This window comes from Bombina bombina, chromosome 11, assembly GCF_027579735.1.
Source record: "Bombina bombina isolate aBomBom1 chromosome 11, aBomBom1.pri, whole genome shotgun sequence".
NCBI classification, from domain to species: domain Eukaryota; kingdom Metazoa; phylum Chordata; class Amphibia; order Anura; family Bombinatoridae; genus Bombina; species Bombina bombina.
Genome location: NC_069509.1, coordinates 39,822,821 through 39,845,943, shown reverse-complemented (window position 1 = coordinate 39,845,943; position 23,123 = coordinate 39,822,821). Strand labels below are relative to the sequence as shown.

Below are 23,123 nucleotides of genomic sequence, written 5' to 3'. Positions count from 1 at the left end.
CTTGTGTGCAAAATAAAATCCAAATTTTAATGGCTATGATTACGGCTGAGTGCCGAAACATGTAAGCCTTGGTGTCACGCTCACACACCTTTCCTGTTTTGCTGTTTGTTTAGCCTGTAAGGCGTTTTAATTCTGCCAATAAATTTGGATTTTATTTTGCACACAAGCTGGATCCTGCCTTCTTTGTGACTTTTGTATCTACACCAGCTTTGGATCCGCTTGCAGCCCCTGTTTACCTGTACATCTGTTGTATACCCGGGTGAAGACAGAGCACCGCCCCCCGACCGGATATTTCCGTTACGTCACGACTGACGCCTGAGTGCACGCTTGGAAAGCCAGAAGCGCTGTTGGAGTCTCATACCGCTGCCGGATGGTTTGGAGCTATCAGCCCACCGATACGTTTTCGGTTTGACCGTGTAGGTCCCCCGGCTTGCCCAGAGCTCCTCTATAGAAGTACTGCACAGCACACGCGAGATCACCAGGGGGCGGTTGAGCTCCTTTGGGGTAAGTCCCGGGCACAACAGTATAAGTTTGTTTGCACATTTGCCTGCACCTGGTTTGCATGTTAGAAGAGTATCTCCTACCTTCCTCATATCACTGATAAATAATTGAGGCCTAATAACCTTGTAGTATAAATTTAGTGCAAATTGGAGCCAAACTTCTTCTCTTTGATGCTGTTTCAGCTGAATAGTCTTGAAATAACTGAATTTTACCTTCCTTAATAACAATAGGCTGATTCTTATGGAAATGTGGAAGTAGAGTGACCTTGTCCTGAAAATTAAGCAGTCTTGCTATTACAGGTCTAGGTCTGCTATTTCCTTTATCATCTGTTGGAGGTTTCCCTGTCCTATGTGCTCTTTCAACTATTATCTGGTGGTGGGTAGAAGGAATTTTAAGAAGCTGAACTAGTGTTTCCGAGATAAATGTACTTAGATCTTCAAATTGTTCCCCACAGGTACCCCTATGATCCGAATATTATTTCTTCTTGAACGATTTTCAAGGTCCTCACTTTTAGCCTGCATTTTAGAAATATTTAGGAGTTAGGGCCTCCGATATATTAGATACTAAGATTTGTATGTTGGTCACTTCATTTATAGGTATTAAATTTGCGGGAGCCAGGTGCATGTCTGTCGGGATATCGGGAGTGGTTTTGGCTCTTCTATCTCTTTGCTTGGCTGCCATGGCTGGCGAGGGAGTCCTGGTGTGAATGTGAAGAAATGTGCAAAATTAGAGGAATAAGGAAGACAACCTAGTTAAAAGGGGGAATTTCCGCCCTGTGTCGTGAGGGGGGGAAGAGAAAAAAAAAGGGGGGGGGGGGGAGAGGGAAAAAACCGTGGGGAGAGGGAGGACAAAGTAAATAGGACCAAGAGCGTGAGGAAGTGCTCAAAAATTAGAGGTTTAAAGTGAAAAGGGAATCGCTAGACCAGCCACGGACAGTGGCACTGGAGGGAAAGGATCAGATAAATTTATGACAGAGAATGCTTTATAAATTACATATGAGGTCTTTATTAGGGTTTAATAGATTCATGGGAGCCCCTCTTATACTATGATAATAAGGCAACAGAAATCAAGCTGTAACTTCTCAGGAAGAAAAAAGTTCTATAGGATATAGACCCTAAAGGTGATGTTTAAGTTTTACTGCAGTTATTTAGTACAAATTGTGGACCAACCTAAAGCTAAAGGGTACTACAGAATTATCCTAAATCTGGCAGGGGGTTGCTCCAACCTTAGGAGAACCCCTTCTTGCCTGGATTTTATTTGAACCAAAGAGTTAAAGAACAAAGTTTGCAATAGGATAGCAGGATTTTCTCTTGTCCTTCACTCTCTTATTCACCTCCCAAGGCATACTTATTATTTAAAGCTTAGCAAGTTTTAGAGTGTGGGTAGGAGGATAAAAAAGGCTAACTAAGGTAAGCAAGAGAATTTTAACCAGGTTGGCCAGATTTATATAGCTAAAAATTACTACTTAAACCTTTGAAGAAACAGCAATGCATATGGGTGAGCAAAATAACATGAGACATATATGCAGTCACCAATCGGCAGTTTCTAAGCTGTTCAACAAATGATACCAAGAGAACAAACATTTCATAATAAAGCATGCAATTTTTTTTAATAGGTTTATTCAGGGAAGTAGTAACAGTATACAAATCTTGTAAATCTACACAGATTATAAAGAACATACATTTGTAAATTATATGCAAATTGATCAAATATATCAATTAGTACAACGATGCTTCCTATTTTTTACTTTTAAATATAAACTAAAATAAAGTTCACTTTATTGCAAGAAATATTGTGAATACCTCAGTGCCGAGCCACTTTAGCTCTTCAGATCCAGATAGTTATTCCCCTTCTGGACCAAGTGATCCCAGACCCTGAACGGTCCACTATATAAGGTCTCTTAAGGAGTTTGTACCGAGTATAAAGAGCAGGCAATTATAAACAACATTCCGATTTTAAGTCTATTTGTATGAGAGAGACAAAAAGATGTTTCATGCCTCTTTTAAACCTGTACTGTCCCTTTAATAGCGGTTCCCCAATTCAAAACTACATTCTACAACTATATACTTGTGTGTAGCTGACACCCCGGGGTATTTATCTAGTGGTTATTAATTATATATATTTTACACATTCCTCACTTTGTGTTTACAGGGACAGAAGGGCAGAGCCAAGACAACAAGCCATTGCTTGCAGTGATCACATGACCACTTTTTTGTGCATCACTGGACTGTCTTACTTCTGAGGTAACCCGTGATTGACCACTGAGCCAGATACCAGCATGCATTGTGGCATGATAGTATCTAAATTCCATCACTGTGATTTGTATACACAGTAACTTACTTTTGATATTTACTGTACTGGTGCTGGCCTCACATCCCGGCTTCCAGCAGCAGCATGAGATACTCTGCAATCAATATATATCTCATTAGTGGAGGTATCGCGCTGACATCCATAGGATCACATGGACACGCCTGGGGTATCCTCCATTACGCTATGTCTGCACTGGGTCATGCAGAAATAGCCTAGGTGGGCTGCCAGAGGAGAGACAGGCGCCGTAAGGGTATGGTGCTGGTTGTTTATACTTAAAGGGACACTAAACCTAGAAAAATGTCTTTGATGATTCAGGTAGAGCAGCAATTTTAAGCAGCTTTCTAATTTACTACTATTATTCATTTTTATTCGTTCTCTTGCTATCTTTATTTAAAAAGCAGGAATATAAAGCATAGGAGCTGGCCCAATTTTGGTTGAGAACCTAGGTTATTCTTGCTTATTGGTGGCTAAATGTAGCCACCAATAAGCAAGCGCTATCCATAGTGCTGAACCAAAAATGGGCCGACTCCTAATCTTTACATTCCTGCTTTTTAAATAAATAGCAAGAGAATGAAGAAACATTGATAATAGGAGTAAATTAGAAAGTTACTTAAAATTGCTGCTCTACCTGAATCATGAAAGAAAAAAAATGTGGCTTTAGTGTCCCTTTTTAAGGGGTTAAATACAATAGCATTGCATAATTAACAAGTACATAAAAAAAATATAATTGCATTTACCTTGAATTTTAAACAAGCAATAGTTTTTTTCCTAACAAGTTTGAATGCCTCTTTTTACTTCTAGTTTTGATAGTCAATAACACTTCTTTCTCTAAACAGTGATGAAATCTGTGAGTCCTGAAAATCATCCCAACTATTTAACGGAAACTTCCATATGTTCTAGCGCCACCATTAGATCACTGTTAACAGGAGTTGTTCTAAACTACTGCTATAGCACCTGTTTATGTATAGGGCACTTGGCAGTACTGTTAATTTTAGTTTAAGGAAATTCATTTATACTTTTAGCTTTTCTGATTACATTACCGTACCATTTTTTTGATGGTACTATGTAAACAAAAGTAGTTAAAGGGACAGTCAACAACAGAATGTTTGTTTTAAAAAAAATATATAATCCCTTTATTACCCATTCCCTAGTTTTGTATAACCAACACAGTTATATTAATATACTTTTTACCTCTGTAATTACCTTGTATCTAAGCCTCTGCAGACTGCCCCCTTATTTCAGTTCTTTTGACAGATTTGCATTTTAGCCAATCAGTGCTCACTCCTCGGTAAATTCACGTGCATAAGCTCAATGTTATCTATATGAAACAAATGAACTATCGCTCTCTAGTGGTGAAAAACTGTCAAATGCAGAGGTGGCCTTCAAGGTCTAAGAATTTTAGCATATGAACCTTCTAGGTTTAGCTTTCAACTAAGAATACCAAGAGAACAAAGCAAAATTGGTGATAAAAGTAAATTCGAAAGTTGTTTAAAATTATATGCCCTATTGGAATCAAAAGTTTCTTTTGGACTTGACTGTCCCTTTAAATAAAATTAAAAAAAGTATAATCCTCCCATATTTAAATGGCAGGTGACTTTAAAAGGAGCAACCTTAAACCAGCTCTTGAGAAAGCCCAGGCGAAACACATCAAGCTATTTTGGTAACTCCGGGTTTCTGTAGCAACCCTCTTCTCAGTTACTGCACCGGAGTCACTCTTTTGAGGATCACGGCTAAGGTATTGCCAATAGACAGAGGATTTACTGAAACCTTATCCTGGACTGCATGGTTTAATTAATGCATTAAAGATGGACAAACAAGTGGAATCTATAATTTTACACCACATTATTATTGGCTGTGTTTTTTAATGTGACATAAAAAGTAACCAAAAGTATAAATTATCTAATTTATAAGAGCACCAGTTAGTAATCTGTGATGTCATTTTCACTTTATATCATTTTTTTACCCAGATGTATAATTTAAATGCCATACCTGTATGACATTATAAACCAACTCTTATTCTGTGGGTGGGAGCAAATGGTCCTCATCTTTTATCTCAAGTTTTCCATTCAGAACAATTCCAAATGTTTCCTTGAGCACATTGGGTATCTCCTCCTCTGTGAGAATTTGTGTGTTCTTTACACGGTCTTCTCCTGACGTAAACTCCGTTTTGATCAATCGGTGCCCCATATATGTAACCCTCCCTCTTGGCAGCTGGAGGGAGCAGAACGTTTTGCAGACAAAGAATGAATAAGGAGAGGTTTGATGAAATTCACACATACCCTGGAAATCCTTGAATCTTCGCTCTTCCAAAGTAAACTTGAATAAGCTTCTCCAACCCTCATTTTCCCTTTTCTCCAGATGCCACTCCTCCCCATCAACTCGTAATCTAAATATGCAACCTTCCTGTTCCTCTTCCCATCTGTCTTCTAATGGGAAAGGAAACCTGATCCCCTCCCCAAAACCCACATCGCAAAGCCATCTTCTCCCTTCCAACTCTACTGTAAGGATCAGGTGATCGAAGGTAGGGCCATAGATGCCAGGCATTCTAGTCTGCACTCGGCCTGATAGCACCTTTGGATTATAACCTAACTCTTGCAGGACCCACAAGAAAAGTCCATTGTTCTCATAGCAGAAGCCCCCTCTTCGTCTTAAAACAATCTTGTTAAAGATGAGTGCAGGGTCCAAGATGATCTTCTCACCAATATGAATACTCAAGCTCTCAAATGGTATAGAGAGCAGGTGATGGTTGTGCAACTCTCGTAGCGCTGACAGAGAGGGTGGTTCTGGGGCCGTGAGACCAATACGCTCAAGATAAGCTTTCAGGTCCATCCTCTAACAGCCTGTAAAAAGACAATTTCTGTCAGTGGTTAAAGACCTTATATGTGTACTGCTGTATTTTAGTGGCAGCAATAATATTACAGTTGCTAAAATATTGTACCTCGAATGCCAGATAGGATGGCAACACTGACGCACAAGGGATTAGCCCTAGCCTTAAAGTGACACTGACCCCAAATTTTTTCTTTCATGATTCAGATAGAGCATGCAATTTTAAGCAACTTTCTAATTTACGCCAATTATTAAATTTTCTTCATTCTCTTGGTATCTTTATTTGAAAAGCAAGAATGTAAGATGGTAGATGCCGGCCCATTTTTGGTGAAAAACCTGGGTTGTTCTTGCTGATTGGTGGATAAATTCACCCACCAATAAACAAGTGCTGTCCAGGGCACTGAACCAAAAAATGGCTGACTCCTTAGCTTAGATGTCTTCTTTTTTAAATAAAGATAGCAAGAGAACAAAGAAAATTTGATAAGAGGAGTAAATTAGAAAGTTGCTTAAAATTGCTGCTCTATCTGAATCACAAAAGAAAAAAATTGGGTTCAGTGACCCTTTAAAGGGAGATGAAACACAATTCTTTTTTTCTTTCATGATTCAGATAGAGAATACCATTTTAAAAATGTTTACAATTTATTTCTATTTTCAAATTTGCTTCGTTCTTCTTTGTTGAAGAGATACCTAGATCTGTATTGTGCACATGTCGGGAGCACTACATGACAGGAAATAGCGCTGCCATCTGGCGCACACTAATGAACTTACCTTCCTGCTTTTCAACAAAGGATAACAAGAATATTGGAAAGTTGTCTAAAATTGTATGTTTTATCAGATTCATTAAAGAACATTTTTGGGCTTTAGGTCTCTTTACCACAATGCCACCATTCAAGCGCCATGCTCAGGGCAAGGTTAAAGTACATGGGCAATAAGTGCTCTGTAGAGGCAAGATCTCTGCCCACACTCCACATTTCCTTGCACTGAAAGTTTGCTCATAACCAGCCCCTGAGGACCGTTGCTGGGCCACGTGTAAACATCTAAGCACAAATAGAAATCTTCAAATCAGAATTGTTAGAAATATTTGAGAGCTGGAACTTACAACTGGATTTTAAATGAGTGGTAGAGAAGAGTCTATGGCAGAGTTTCTCAAATCCAGACCTCTTGTACCCCTAACAGGCCAGGTTTTCATATCTTAACTAGAACCACAGATGAAATAGTCAGCTAATGGATGAGAGCAGGTTAGTAACCATGGTTACTGATCAGCTGATTATTTCACCTGTGCTCTAGTTAAGATATCATGAAAATCTGGTCTGTTAGGGGTCCTAAGGAATGAGAAACACTGGTCTATGGTATGTGAATTATGTTACATTTTAACCACCATTGATGTAGGTTTTGAACCTTGCCCTAATAATATCCCACATGATTAAAACGTTATCATTCCCCTGGCATCAAGATCAGTAAAAGGTTACATACTTACAGTGTGATGCCATGGGTAGTAATAGCTTGGTATAGATATGATCTTCAAAATATAAAATACCAAAATATATAATATACCACACCTTGTGTAGTGACACAAAAAGCAAATATATACAAAAAATGTGTTACTTAAAGCACAAACTTTGAAAGAGATGCTGTTCGAGGCGAAATACACGTCGGACATCAGAGGACATCCGTCACACGGAAGGGCAAGCTACCGTTCGAGACAAAGACACACATACACTCTGTTTATACATGTGTGAACTTGTGACGGTTCTGTGCTGCATATTAAAACAAAGTTGTAATTTTAACCCTGATTAGTGATGTGCGATAATTCCTTTTGTTTATCTTTTGTTAAATGTTGTTTTAATTAAATGTTTTAAGAAGAGTATCCAGATTGCCAGAGGAATTGATATAAGGCACAGGTACGCCAAAAAATGATTAAATTATATTGTTTTAGTCATATTTCCTATAGTACGCCTCATTAATTCAACTTGTTACAAATTTATCATTTTGTTTCTCCTATAACAGTTCTCCTGCAAATGCGTGCATTTAAGTTTTCCAAAACTACTGTGGAAAACAGATTTCAAAAATCTATTCTACACCAGGGGGAAGATTACATATGTGGCGTCGCCCGCAAAGTCGTTTTTTATGCGGTTTTGGTATCACATATACTGCGCCGCATATAAATGCGGCACATATATTTCACCCATCACTAGCAATTTTTACTCCCATAAGCTTACATAGAACCGAGTCGCAAATCGGTATCACATATTCAGCGCAAGGACTTACGCGGTGAAAATTGAGAAATTTTACTAAATGAGTACCACTAAACCGACAAACCCCACAACACAAGTACCCTAATTTACCTATTAACCCCTAATCCGCCAAACACCCACAACGCAATAAACCTAATAAATCAATTAGCCCCTAAACCACCAAACCCCCACATCGCAAATAACTAATTAAATTACTAAGCCCCCTAACCCAACACCCCCTAACCTAACACCCCCTAAATTACCCCAATTACCTTAATTAAAAAATACTAAGTTACAATTAAAATAAAAAAAAGCTAACATTACTTAAAAATAAAAAACTAAGATTAGAAATAATCTAAGATTACCAAAAATAAAGTCTAACATTACATAAAATAATAAAATTATCCAAAATAAAAAAGTGAAAAGGGAATGTATGAATGTATGTATAATCCCTATGAAAATAAAAAAGCCCCCCAAAATAAAAACAGCCTTTAAAAGGGCCTTTTGCAGGGCATTGCCCTAAGTTAAACAGCTCTTTTGCATTTAAAAAAAATTCTAAGTCCCCCACTAACAGTAAAACCCACCATCCACCAAACCCCCCCAAAATAAATAAACCTAAAGGGGCATTTGTATGGGCATTTCCCTTAAAAGGGCATTCAGCTCTTTTACATAGGCCCATTAAAACCCTAATGTAAAAAAAAAAAAAAAAAAAATCCTAACTCTAACCCCCAAATAGGTACTTACCGTTCCTGAAGTCTGCCGGAGAATGTCCTGTTCCAGGAGGTGAAGTCTTCTTCCAAGCGGGGACCTCTTCCTTCTTCATCCAGGACCAAGCCGTGGAGGAGCAGGACCGGCGACCGCAGAGCGTGGACATCCTCTTCTTATGATTGCCGCCATACACTGAATAGTAAATTCAAGGTACGCATTTAAATACGGGGTACCTTAAATTCCTATTGCAGAAAAATTGTAATCAGTTAATGGGATGAGAGCTACTTAAATCCTATTGGTTGTTCAATTCAGCCAATAGGATTTGAGTAGCACTCATCCAATTGGCTTATTTGAATTTTTCAGCCAATAGGAATTCAAGGTACCCCATATTTAAACGCATACCTTGAATTCACTATGCAGTGTACGGCGGCAGTCGTAGGAAAAGGATCCTCCACGGTCGTCGGTATTCAGTTCCGCGGTCCAGGATGAAGATAGAAGAGGTCCCCACTCTGGAAGATGATGTCGCCGCTTGGAAGAAGACTTCACCGCCAGACTTCAGGAACGGTAAGAACCTATCTAGGGGTTAGAGTCAGGCTTTTCTTTATTTTTAGATTAGGGTTTTAATGGGCCTATGTAAAAGAGCTGAATGCCCTTTTAAGGGCAATGCCCATACAAATGCCCCTTTAGGGGCAATGGGTAGTTTCGGTTTTTTAGTGTTAGGTTTATTTATTTTGGGGGGGTTTGGTGGGTGGGGGGCTTAATATATTTTTAAAGCAAAAGAGCTGTTTAACTTAGGGCAATGCCCTACAAAAGGCCCTTAAGGGCTATTGGTAGTTTAGTATTAGATTAGGGGGTGTTTTTATTTTGGGGGCTTTTTTATTTTCATAGGGATTAGGTTTAATTTTTTTTATTTTTGATAATTTTGTTTATTATTTTATGTAATGTTAGACTTTTATTTTTTGTAATATTAGATTAATTAAAACATTTTTTATTTTTTAAGTAATGTTAGCTTTTTAATTTTAATTGGGGTTAATTTAGGGGGGTGTTAGGTTAGGGGTCTTAGTAATTTAATTAGTTATTTTTGTTGTGGGGGTTTGGTGGATTAGGGGTTAATAGATTTATACGGTTTGTTGCGATGTGGGTGAATGGCGGATTAGGGGTTAATACATTTATTAGGTAGATCGCAATGTGGGTGAATAGTTTAATTAGGCATATTGCGTTGTGGAGGGTTGTCGGCTTAGGGGTTAATACATTTATTATTAGTTCCGATGTGGGGGGATTGCGGATATAGGGGTTTTACATGTCAGGTTTATTTTTGGGAGGTGGGTTAGACTTTTACTGGAGATTTTACTTTTCTTTTTTAATTTTCTTAGGCACTGGCAGTTTCTAAAGTGCCGTAAGTCACTGGCGACTCCAGAAATTTGTATTTACGCTCATTTCTGGACATCGCTAGTTTATCCGACTTATGGCACTTTATGAACTGCTGGCACGGTTTATGTAATACCCCGATGTGCGAGGGGAAATTACGGGCGGTGCAGGTTTCAGCAGTTGCGCTGAAGCTTGCACCGTATATGTAATCTAGCCCCAGCTGTAGCAATGTAAGACAAAAAAGGGCTCAACAAGGCGCATAAATAATATATAACGAAGCACAATAACAATGTATATTGGAGCACAAAAGAAAATATATATGTGAGTGCAAAAATAAAAAGACACAAAAATAATATCTATTGGGCGCAAAAATTGAATCACAAAATATTAAAAACAGATATATTTTCTTTCATGACTATCTTTTTAAGAGGGGCATTAAAGCTACTAGTGGGGCTGTATAAATATTGTTATTGGTTCATATACCACGTACATGGAGAATAGTTGCTTATTTTCATTGATAAATAAGGAGCAGATACTAATGCGACTTTACAAATTTATCTTTACATCTCAGCTGGCCCGTGGGGAAGCGCAAAAAAAAATCCCATTTTTTTTTTATAAATTTGAGTGCACAGATGCGCTTCCCTAAAGGCGAGCAGAGAATTACCCAGAGAATTCTCCTTGTGCTCGATAAATCTTGCTCTGCTATAGAAGTGCTACCGAATGTGAGAATGACTGTGAAAACCACATAACAAAACAACTGTGCATCAAGTTGAAAATTAGCAATCTATTAGCCCATATTATCTGTGTGCTTGCTCCATAAAGTCAGTTTAGCTCTGTGCGCTCGCTCCATAAAGTCAGTTTAGCTCTGTGCGCTCGCTCCATAAAATCAGTTTGGCACTGTGTGCACGCTCCATAAAATCAGTTTGGCTCTGTGTGCACGCTCCATAAAGTCAGTTTAGCTCTGTGCGCACGCTCCATAAAGTCAGTTTAGCTCTGTGCGCTCGCTCCATAAAATCAGTTTGGCTCTGTGTGCACGCTCCATAAAATCAGTTTGGCTCTGTGTGCACGCTCCATAAAGTCAGTTTAGCTCTGTGCGCTCGCTCCATAAAGTCAGTTTGGCTCTGTGCGCTCGCTCCATAAAGTCAGTTTGGCTCTGTGGGCTCGCTCCATAAAGTCAGTTTGGCTCTGTGGGCTCGCTCCATAAAGTCAGTTTGGCTCTGTGCGCACGCTCCATAAAGTCAGTTTGGCTCTGTGCGCACGCTCCATAACATCAGTTTGGCTCTGTGCACTCCATAAAGTCAGTTTGGCTCTGTCCACGCCATAAAGTCAGTTTGGCTCTGTGCGCTCGCTCCATAAAGTCAGTTTAGCTCTGTGCGCTCGCTCCATAAAGTCAGTTTGGCTCTGTGCGCAGGCTCCATAAAGTCAGTTTGGCTCTGTGCGCACACTCCATAAAGTCAGTTTGGAGCTGTGCGCACGCTCCATAAAGTCAGTTTGGCTCTGTGCGCGCACGACATAAAGTCAGTTTGGCTCTGTGCACGACATAAAGTCAGTTTGGCTCTGTCCACGCCATAAAGTCAGTTTGGCTCTGTGCGCTTGCTCCATAAAGTCAGTTTGGCTCTGTGCGCTCCCTCCATAAAGTCAGTTTGGCTCTGTGCGCTCCCTCCATAAAGTCAGTTTTTCTCTGTGCGCACGCTCATGAAGTCAGATTAGCTCTGTGCGCTTGCGCCATAAAGTCAGTTTGGCTCTGTGCGCATGCTCCATAAAATCAGTTTGGCTCTGTGCGCTCACTCCATAAAGTCAGTTTGGCTCTGTGCGCTCGCTCCATAAAGTCAGTTTGGCTCTGTGCGCTCACTCCATAAAGTCAGTTTGGCTCTGTGCGCTCGCTCCATAAAATCAGTTTGGCTCTGTGCGCTCGCTCCATAAAATCAGTTTGGCTCTGTGCGCTCGCTCCATAAAGTCAGTTTGGCTCTGTGCGTCCGTGTTTTTACACTCACAATTTGTATTTTAAGTTATTTCAGAATTCAGATGTTGTATTTCAGGTTAAATTATTATGATTATTTTATAAAGCACCAACATATTACATAGCTCTATGACATTAGCTATACAACTGCAAGGTTGCAATTAAAGGGACAGTGAATTAAATGTTCATGATTCGGACAGACCATGCAACTTTAAACTACTTTCCAATGTATTTCTATTATCAAATTAGCTTTGTGTTCTTTGTTGAAGAGAAAAAATAAGTGGGCCGATAGGAGCGTGCACGTGTCTTTAGCAGGCTACGGCCTCAGTGTTTGCAACTATGTAGAACATTGCTATAAACATTGTTGCAAAGACTGCTGCCAGATTGCTAAAGACACGTGCAAGCTCCTGGGTTTACCTACGATTACTCTTTAACAAAAAGATACCAAGAGAACTAAGCAAAGTTAATCATAGAAAAACATTGGAAAGTTGTTTAAGATGTAATGCCCTATCTAATCCATGTAATTACTTTTGACTTTACTGTCCCTTTAAGATTTTTTTTTTTGTTTAAATAATGTTAGGCACAAATATTTGTTGAGATTTTTTTGTGGAGTTTTATAATTACAAAATCTCATAGCACAGATCATTTAATTATTTATAAGAAATATATATTTAAATATGTAAGGGGGTATATATTTTATATATGAAAATATACAAAATATAAATAAGGTGCGCCAAAGATGTGTAACAAAAAGGAAAATTGTGTAATAAAAGGTGCTGATGTAGGTGTGTCTGGAAGTGATTTAAGACAAGAGAGTGACACCTGTATCGCAAAATTGTTAGTGTAAATCACTAAGCGTGTCCCAAGTTCCGTGTGAAGGACTTGTGAAAGTGTAATGGTATTGTAAACTGGGAAATAATGTCATATAACATGTGTTGAAAAGCATAAAATATAAAATAAAAATGTATAATAATATGGTGTGGGACAAACTTTCAAAAATACACAGTGATCAGGGAAAACTGTGAAAGTGACTGAAGGTAACCAATAAATACGTGTAACCTGTAACAGTATCTGTTGATAAAAAGTATAATATTATAAAGGAGGAAAAAGTCCAAACATAAATTGCAAATGCAAACCAAAGAAGTCCGTTGTTAAACAGGAATCTCCAAAGAATCCGAAAATCTCGTGTTGTGAGGCTGCTTCTCTTGATGCTGTTGGTGAGTCAGGTATCTAAAAAATGAGAGGAGAAAGAGAGCGCCTCATAGTGCAGATATCTCTATGCAGTGGGAGAATATAGTGTTATCCAATAAAAAGGTACTCACAAGTGGAGTGGCACTTTTCGTTAAAAAAGTGCAAACAGGCAGGCTGACAGCAGTCAGTACGCTGACAAGGGCAGTATAGTGCAGGTCCGTGAGCGTCTCACAGTCGGAATATCCACCGGTATAACCCTGGTGATGATAGGAGCCGTGCTCCGCAAGAAACCTCTTTGTCCCAACCGGGATCGGATCCTTTTCTGAGGTGACCAGTGTGGGCTGATAAGAAACGTTTCTATAACGTCTCTAAAATTAAAAAGCTCAGATCAATCTGATGAAACGGCCAGGAGCTAACGGCCGAGAAACGCGTTATCAGCTCCATTAAACTTGTTTTTTTAACTACCCAGTCTGGACTGTGTTCCAATTTGTACCAGCTTTTTAATTTTAGAGACGTTATAGAAACGTTTCTTATCAGCCCACACTGGTCACCTCAGAAAAGGATCCGATCCCGGTTGGAAGAAAGAGGTTTCTTGCGGAGCACGGCTCCTATCATCACCAGGGTTATACCGGTGGATATTCCGACTGTGAGACGCTCACGGACCTGCACTATACTGCCCTTGTTAGCGTACTGACTGCTGTCAGCCTGCCTGTTTGCACTTTTTTAACGAAAAGTGCCACTCCACTTGTGAGTACCTTTTTATTGGATAACACTATATTCTCCCACTGCATAGAGATATCTGCACTATGAGGCGCTCTCTTTATCCTCTCATTTAAATATGTAATAGGTTTAACGCTTTAAGGACACAGCTTTCAGTTTGCTCAATTGTTTTATGACGGAAAAATTCCGTCATATGTCCTTAAGAGGTTAAAATATGGGGCAGTATACAAAGAAACTGCGCTATGGCTTCTAATACAAATGTTTACTTCACTCTGGCCTTTGTGAGATATATCTGAGTAATAAATAAACGTATTCTGCACTACTAATAATATATATTCATTCTGATCAAGGTGAACGTTTTATGTCACTAATAAGTAAAAGTCATTGCTTCAGTATGGATTGCTGAGATTACCTAAATTATTTCAGAATGCAGTTCCCTTGAGACCATTGGCAGTAGAGGGGTTAATAAGTGAGCTGAACAGACCACATTTTGGGTCCAGCTCTGTCTTTTCTAAAGAACTTTTCTTGCTAAAATTAATTTTCCTAAAAAGTTAGCAAAATACAAAGTTTTTAAAATCAAGCAGACTCGCCCAGCTGCTTACTAAATAGCATCCTGAATTAGCCATACCAGACTGCAACTAATGCAAACCAGACTTGCAGGGCATGAATAGCTGAGTCAGACTGTCCTGGGATAAAGGTTACCGTCACAGCAGCAGTGCATGCTTTCTGGTCACCTGACACCCAGGGTAAAGCTCAGTTCCTCAGCTAAGTCATGTGACTGGCACGTCCTGCGTGATACATTGCACAACTTAAACAGGCTGATTATCTAACCTTGGGCTCCAGGTTAACCTCTAGATAACCATAAAGCTCCTTATTGTACATTGGATATTGCTTGTGGCTGAATAATGTAGATATTTTGCAGCACATTCTAAAGCGATATAACATAGATTTTTACAACAGATACAAAACAGAATATCCATAGACACTGCTCACATTTCCTCCTGAAATTATTGTTTCTCTGGATCGCCTTATACATGTTCCATGCATTTATAACTTCCCTTGGAGTATATCTGTTCCACCTCTACTGGAAGATCATTCAATGAATTACTCACCTTTTCTGTAAATAAATGATTAAGCAATTTACTACAGAACCTACTAACTGCAAGCCACTCCAAACTAATTTTATAAACTGTGCTGACCCAGGGTTTTACCTTGATTTATACCACCTGGCATGATGTATAAACCTGTGAGCCTGTTTGCATATACAAGTTTTCTAGGATATGGCACTTGGGCATATGGTATTCTATTGCATTTTTATGGGTGAGATCTACAGACACAATTCTAGTCAGAAATTGTAATTATACTCAGATTCCCCCTGTGACACCACAGTATAAGATTGGTGCAGTCCACAAAATGAATTGATGAGAAGATCTGATACATTCTAGCTGTTAGGGCCTATAGTTATAGATAGTGGTGACAAACCTGTAGCACACAAATGTGCATACCAGTCCTGTGCTACCTCCATATTGCCAACAGCCCACAGCTCTGAGTGTGTGAAACTACAATTCCCAGCATGCTTCAGCCTAGGTGGGATAACTGCACATGCCTCAACTACTAAAAGGTACAGGGGTGGTAAGAGGAAATCAAAGGGACCGACCCAATAGTGTGTGGGACACTGTACAAATAACCAATGCAAAGGGGCTTTATTTCCTTGTTATGTCTAAAAAAAATCTATAATGAAAGTTTTGGATTTCAAGAGAGGGGTTGGGACTAAAATGCAAACATATATCTAACACAGACGGCATACAGACACCCTTATACCTAACACAGACGGCATACATACACCCTTATACCTAACACAGACTGCATACAGACACCCTTATACCTAACACAGACTGCATACATACACCCTTATACCTAACACAGACTGCCTTATAGCTAACACAGACAGCATACATACACCCTTATACCTAACACAGACTGCATACATACACCCTGATACCTAACACAGACGGCATACATACACCCTGATACCTAACACAGACGGCATACATACACCCTGATACCTAACACAGACGGCATACATACACCCTTATACCTAACACACACTGCATACATACACCCTTATATCTAACACAGACTGCATACATACACCCTTATACCTAACACAGACGGCATACATACACCCTGATACCTAACACACACTGCATACAGACACCCTTATACCTAACACAGACTGCATACATACACCCTTATACCTAACACACACTGCATACAGACACCCTTATACCTAACACAGACTATATACATACACCCTTATACCTAACACACACTGCATACATACACCCTTATACCTAACACAGACGGCATACATACACCCTTATACCTAACACACACTGCATACAGACACCCTTATACCTAACACAGACGGCATACATACACCCTTATACCTAACACACACTGCATACATACATACACCCTTATACCTAACACAGACGGCATACATACACCCTTATACCCAACACAGACTGCATACATACACCCTGATACCTAACACACACTGCATACAGACACCCTTATACCTAACACACACTGCATACATACACCCTTATACCTAACACAGACTGCATACAGACACCCTTATAACTAACACAGACTGCATACATACACCCTTATATCTAACACAGACTGCATACATACACCCTTATACCTAACACAGACTGCATACAGACACCCTTATACCTAACACAGACTGCATACAGACACCCTGATACCTAACACAGACTGCATACATACACCCTGATACCTAACACAGACTGCATACATACACCCTGATACCTAACACAGACTGCATACATACACCCTTATACCTAACACAGACTCCATACATACACCCTTATACCTAACACAGACTGCATACATACACCCTTATACCTAACACACACTGCATACATACACCCTTATATCTAACACAGACTGCATACATACACCCTTATACCTAACACAGACTATATACATACACCCTTATACCTAACACAGACTGCATACAGACACCCTTATACCTAACACAGACTGCATACATACACCCTTATATCTAACACAGACTGCATACATACACCCTTATATCTAACACAGACTGCATACATACACCCTTATACCTAACACAGACTATATACATACACCCTTATACCTAACACAGACTGCATACAGACACCCTTATACCTAACACAGACTGCATACAGACACCCTTATACCTAACACAGACTGCATACAGACACCCTTATACCTAACACAGACTGCATACATACACCCTTATACCTAACACAGACTGCATACATACACCCTTATACCTAACACAGACTGCATACATACACCCTTATACCTAACACAGACTGCATACATACACCCTTATACCTAACACAGACTGCATACATACACCCTTATACCTAACACACACTGCATACATACACCCTTATACCCAACACAGACTGCATACAGACACCCTTATACCTAACACACACTGCATACATACACCCTTATACCTAGCACAGACTGCATACAGACACCCTTATACCTAACACAGACTGCATACAGACACCCTTATACCTAACACAGACTGCATACATACACCTTTATACCTAACACAGACTGCATACATACACCCTTATACCTAACACAGACTGCATACATACACCCTTATACCTAACACAGACGGCATACAGACACCCTTATACCTAACACAGACGGCATACATACACCCTTATACCTAACACAGACTGCATACAGACACCCTTATACCCAACACAGACGGCATACATACACCCTTATACCTAACACAGACTGCATACAGACACCCTTATACCTAACACAGACTGCATACATACACCGATACCTAACACAGACTGCATACAGACACCCTTATACCTAACACACACTGCATACATACACCCTGATACCTAACACAGACTGCATACAGACACCCTTATACCTAACACAGACTGCATACATACACCCTTATACCTAACACAGACTGCATACAGACACCCTTATACCTAACACAGACTTCATACATACACCCTTATACCTAACACAGACTGCATACATACACCCTTATACCTAACACAGACTGCATACAGACACCCTTATACCTAACACACACTGCATACATACACCCTTATATCTAACACAGACTGCATACAGACACCCTTATACCTAACACACACTGCATACATACACCCTTATACCTAACACAGACTGCATACATACACCCTTATACCTAACACACACTGCATACATACACCCTTATACCTAACACACACTGCATACATACACCCTTATACCTAACACACACTGCATACATACACCCTGATACCTAACACACACTGCATACATACACCCTTATACCTAACACAGACTGCATACAGACACCCTTATACCTAACACAGACTGCATACAGGCACCCTTATATCTAACACAGACTGCATACATACACCCTTATATCTAACACACACTGCATACATACACCCTTATACCTAACACAGACTGCATACATACACCCTTATACCTAACACAGACTGCATACATACACCCTTATACCTAACACAGACTGCATACATACACCCTTATACCTAACACAGACTGCATACATACACCCTTATATCTAACACAGACTGCATACAGACACCCTTATACCTAACACAAACTGCATACATACACCCTTATACCTAACACAGACGGCATACATACACCCTGATACCTAACACAGACTGCATACATACACCCTTATATCTAACACAGACTGCATACAGACACCCTTATACCTAACACAGACTATATACAGACACCCTTATACCTAACACAGACTGCATACAGACACCCTTATACCTAACACACACTGCATACATACACCCTGATACCTAACACCGACTGCATACATACACCCTTATACCTAACACAGACTGCATACATACACCCTTATACCTAACACAGACTGCATACAGACACCCTTATACCTAACACAGACTGCATACAGACACCCTTATACTTAACACAGACTGCATACATACACCCTTATACCTAACACAGACTGCATACAGACACCCTTATACCTAACACACACTGCATACAGACACCCTTATATCTAACACACACTGCATACAGACACCCTTATACCTAACACACACTGCATACAGACACCCTTATACCTAACACACACTGCATACATACACCCTTATACCTAACACAGACTGCATACATACACCCTTATACCTAACACAGACTGCATACATACACCCTTATATCTAACACAGACTGCATACATACACCCTTATATCTAACACAGACGGCATACATACACCCTTATATCTAACAAAGACGGCATAAATACACCCTTATACCTAACACAGACTGCATACAGACACCCTTATATCTAACACACACTGCATACAGACACCCTTTTACCTAACACACACTGCATACATACACCCTTATACCTAACACAGACTGCATACATACACCCTTATACCTAACACAGACTGCATACATACACCCTTATACCTAACACAGACTGCATACATACACCCTTATACCTAACACAGACTGCATACATACACCCTTATACCTAACACAGACTCCATACATACACCCTTATACCTAACACAGACTGCATACATACACCCTTTTACCTAACACAGACTGCATACATACACCCTTATATCTAACACAGACGGCATACAAACACCCTTATACCTAACACAGACGGCATACAGACACCCTTATACCTAACACAGACTGCATACATACACCCTTATACCTAACACAGACGGCATACATACACCCTTATACCTAACACAGACGGCATACATACACCCTTATATCTAACACAGACTGCATACATACACCCTTATACCTAACACAGACTCCATACATACACCCTTATACCTAACACACACTGCATACATACACCCTTATACCCAACACAGACTGCATACATACACCCTTATACCTAACACAGACTCCATACATACACCCTTATACCTAACACAGACGGCATACATACACCCTTATACCTAACACACACTGCATACATACACCCTTATACCTAACACACACTGCATACAGACACCCTTATACCTAACACAGACTGCATACATACACCCTTATATTTAACACAGACTGCATACATACACCCTTATACCTAACACACACTGCATACAGACACCCTTATACCTAACACAGACTGCATACATACACCCTTATACCTAACACAGACTGCATACAGACACCCTTATACCTAACACAGACTGCATACATACACCCTTATACCTAACACAGACTCCATACATACACCCTTATACCTAACACAGACTGCATACATACACCCTTATACCTAATACAGACTGCATACATACAGCTGTGCTAGACACATTAACATCAAACATATAATTTACCATAATAAAGTAAACCACAGCTCTACTGTACATAGCACAGATCTAGAAGTCCAGCAGCAAATGCTTGTGCTAGATTCAGGACAACAGACAATATAACCAGTCACAGTAAAGTTTTCTTAGTTTCAAATTTACCGTCTACACAGTCCTTGCTTCCTCTTCCTTGCTGAGCACTGAATGAGGAGGGACTGGGAGAAGCTGGGACAGGCAGAGTGAGACAGGGTGGGAGAGGAAACTAGCAAAGCAGTGACATCACTTGTACTCTAATCAATATGAGCAGCTTCATAGACACGCCACATACCCTGCAGCTTTACATAGACACACCACATACCCTGCAGCTTTACATAGACACACCACATACCCTGCAGCTTTACATAGACACACCACATACCCTGCAGCTTTACATAGACACGCCACATACCCTGCAGCTTTACATAGACACGCCACATACCCTGCAGCTTTACATAGACACGCCACATACCCTGCAGCTTTACATAGACACGCCACATACCCTGCAGCTTTACATAGACACGCCACATACCCTGCAGCTTTACATAGACACACCACATACCCTGCAGCTTTACATAGACACGCCACATACCCTGCAGCTTTACATAGACACGCCACATACCCTGCAGCTTTACATAGACACGCCACATACCCTGCAGCTTTACATAGACACGCCACATACCCTGCAGCTTTACATAGACACACCACATACCCTACAGGCTACAGCTTTACATAGACACGCCACATACCCTGCAGCTTTACATAGACACGCCACATACCCTGCAGCTTTACATAGACACGCCACATACCCTGCAGCTTTACATAGACACACCACATACCCTACAGGCTACAGCTTTACATAGACACACCACATACCCTACAGGCTACAGCTTTACATAGACACACCACATACCCTACAGCAGTGATTTTTAACCTTTTTTTTGCTGTGGCACACTTTTTTACATTAAAAAATCCTGTGGCACACCACCATCCCAAAATTCTAAAAAAATCACACATTGTAGCCTAATACAGCATATATATACACATACACACAAACACACACATACTGTATGTTTTGTGCTGTTATGCCATGCCTCCTACAAACTACCCCTGCACTGGGAGTAAAAAACAAGCAAAGTTTAAAAAATATGTCACACTGTTGTCAGTCTGTCGTGGCACACCTGAGGATCTCTCACGGCACACTGGTTGAAAAACACTGCCCTACAGGCTACTGCTTTACATAGACACACCACATACCCTACAGGCTACTGCTTTACATAGACACACCACATACCCTGCAGCTTTATACAGACACATTGTGGTCATCTTAAAGTCTTACCTTAGATTAAGCTACAAATAGCCTCCTGCAAACCTTTCTATAGCATGCAGCAGGAACAGAAAAAACTTTATTTTAAAATGAATATTGTTTCTGGCCAGTTTGAAATGGCTGCCAAGCTCCACCCACTGATGACATCACAATCTGGGCTGCATCTAGGCACTCTGCTGAATAGCATTGACAGTCTGTTGAATTCAACTAGTGAGCCTTTTGGATGCCATATACTGCCCAGATCATGATGTCATCAGTGGGCTGAGCTTGGCAGCCATTTCAAACATACTTGCCAACTGTCCCGTTTTTGCCGGGACAGTCCTGGAATTTGGAACCCAGTCCCCGCCATTTAAATGTCCTGAACTGTCCCAGCAAGTAGCAGTGGCAGGCTGCAGCTTAGCTAGCGCAATCATGCGTGTTACTCCTCCTCCTTTGAATCTGAGATCTATTGTGTGGTCAGCACCCCTGCACAATGTCTGACCCCCTATGTTCCCTCCTGCATAATATCTGGTCCCCACGTGCGCCCCCTGCATAATATCTGGCTCCCACGTGCGCCCCCTGCATAATACCGTATCTGGTCCCCACGTGCGCCCCCTGCATAATATCTGGTCCCCACGTGCGATCCCTGCATAATATCTGGTCCCCACGTGCGCCCCCCTGCATAATATCTGGTTCCCACGTGCGCCCCCTGCATAATATCTGATCCCCACGTGCGCCCCCTGCATAATATCTGGTCCCCACGTGCGCCCCCTGCATAATATCTGGTCCCCACGTGCGCCCCCTGCATAATATCTGGTCCCCACGTGCGCCCCCTGCATAATATCTGGTCCCCACGTGCGCCCCCTGCATAATATCTGGTCCCCACGTGCGCCCCCTGCATAATATCTGGTCCCCACGTGCGCCCCCCTGCATAATATCTGGTCCCCACGTGCGCCCCCCTGCATAATATCTGGTCCCCACGTGCGCCCCCCTGCATAATATCTGGTCCCCACGTGCGCCCCCCTGCATAATATCTGGTCCCCACGTGCGCCCCCCTGCATAATATCTGGTCCCCACGTGCGCCCCCCTGCATAATATCTGGTCCCCACGTGCGCCCCCTGCATAATATCTGGTCCCCACGTGCGCCCCCTGCATAATATCTGGTCCCCACGTGCGCCCCCTGCATAATATCTGGTCCGCCCGTGCGCCCCCTGCATAATATCTGGTCCCCCCGTGCGCCCCCTGCATAATATCTGGTCCCCCCGTGCGCCCCCTGCATAATATCTGGTCCCCACGTGCGCCCCCTGTATAATATCTGGTCCCCACGTGCGCCCCCTGTATAATATCTGGTCCCCACGTGCGCCCCCTGCATAATACCGTATCTGGTCCCCACTTGCGCCCCCTGTATAATATCTGGTCCCCACGTGCGCCCCCTGCATAATATCTGGTCCCCACGTGCGATCCCTGCATGATATCTGGTCCCCACGTGCGCCCCCTGTATGATATCTGGTCCCCACGTGCGCCCCCTGCATAATACCGTATCT

The 23,123-nt window shown here is 41.1% G+C and overlaps 1 protein-coding gene across 1 annotated transcript; it reads right to left on the bottom strand.

Moving 5' to 3' along the window:
• Positions 1-2,083: 2,083 nt before the first annotated feature.
• On the bottom strand, positions 2,084-20,514 carry LOC128642235 (arylamine N-acetyltransferase 2). The gene is made up of 2 exons (XM_053694933.1): positions 20,400-20,514; positions 2,084-5,651 (listed from the first exon to the last, which is right to left on the bottom strand). Exon 2 carries the CDS (start codon positions 5,638-5,640, stop codon positions 4,825-4,827), a length of 816 nt encoding a protein of 271 aa, XP_053550908.1. The 5' UTR covers positions 5,641-5,651; positions 20,400-20,514; the 3' UTR covers positions 2,084-4,824.
• Positions 20,515-23,123: the final 2,609 nt, after the last annotated feature.

Bases quoted from the DNA above. Each gene is read 5' to 3' on its own strand.
- LOC128642235 (XM_053694933.1), bottom strand. From the start codon at position 5,640: ATGGACCTGAAAGCTTATCTTGAGCGTATTGGTCTCACGGCCCCAGAA.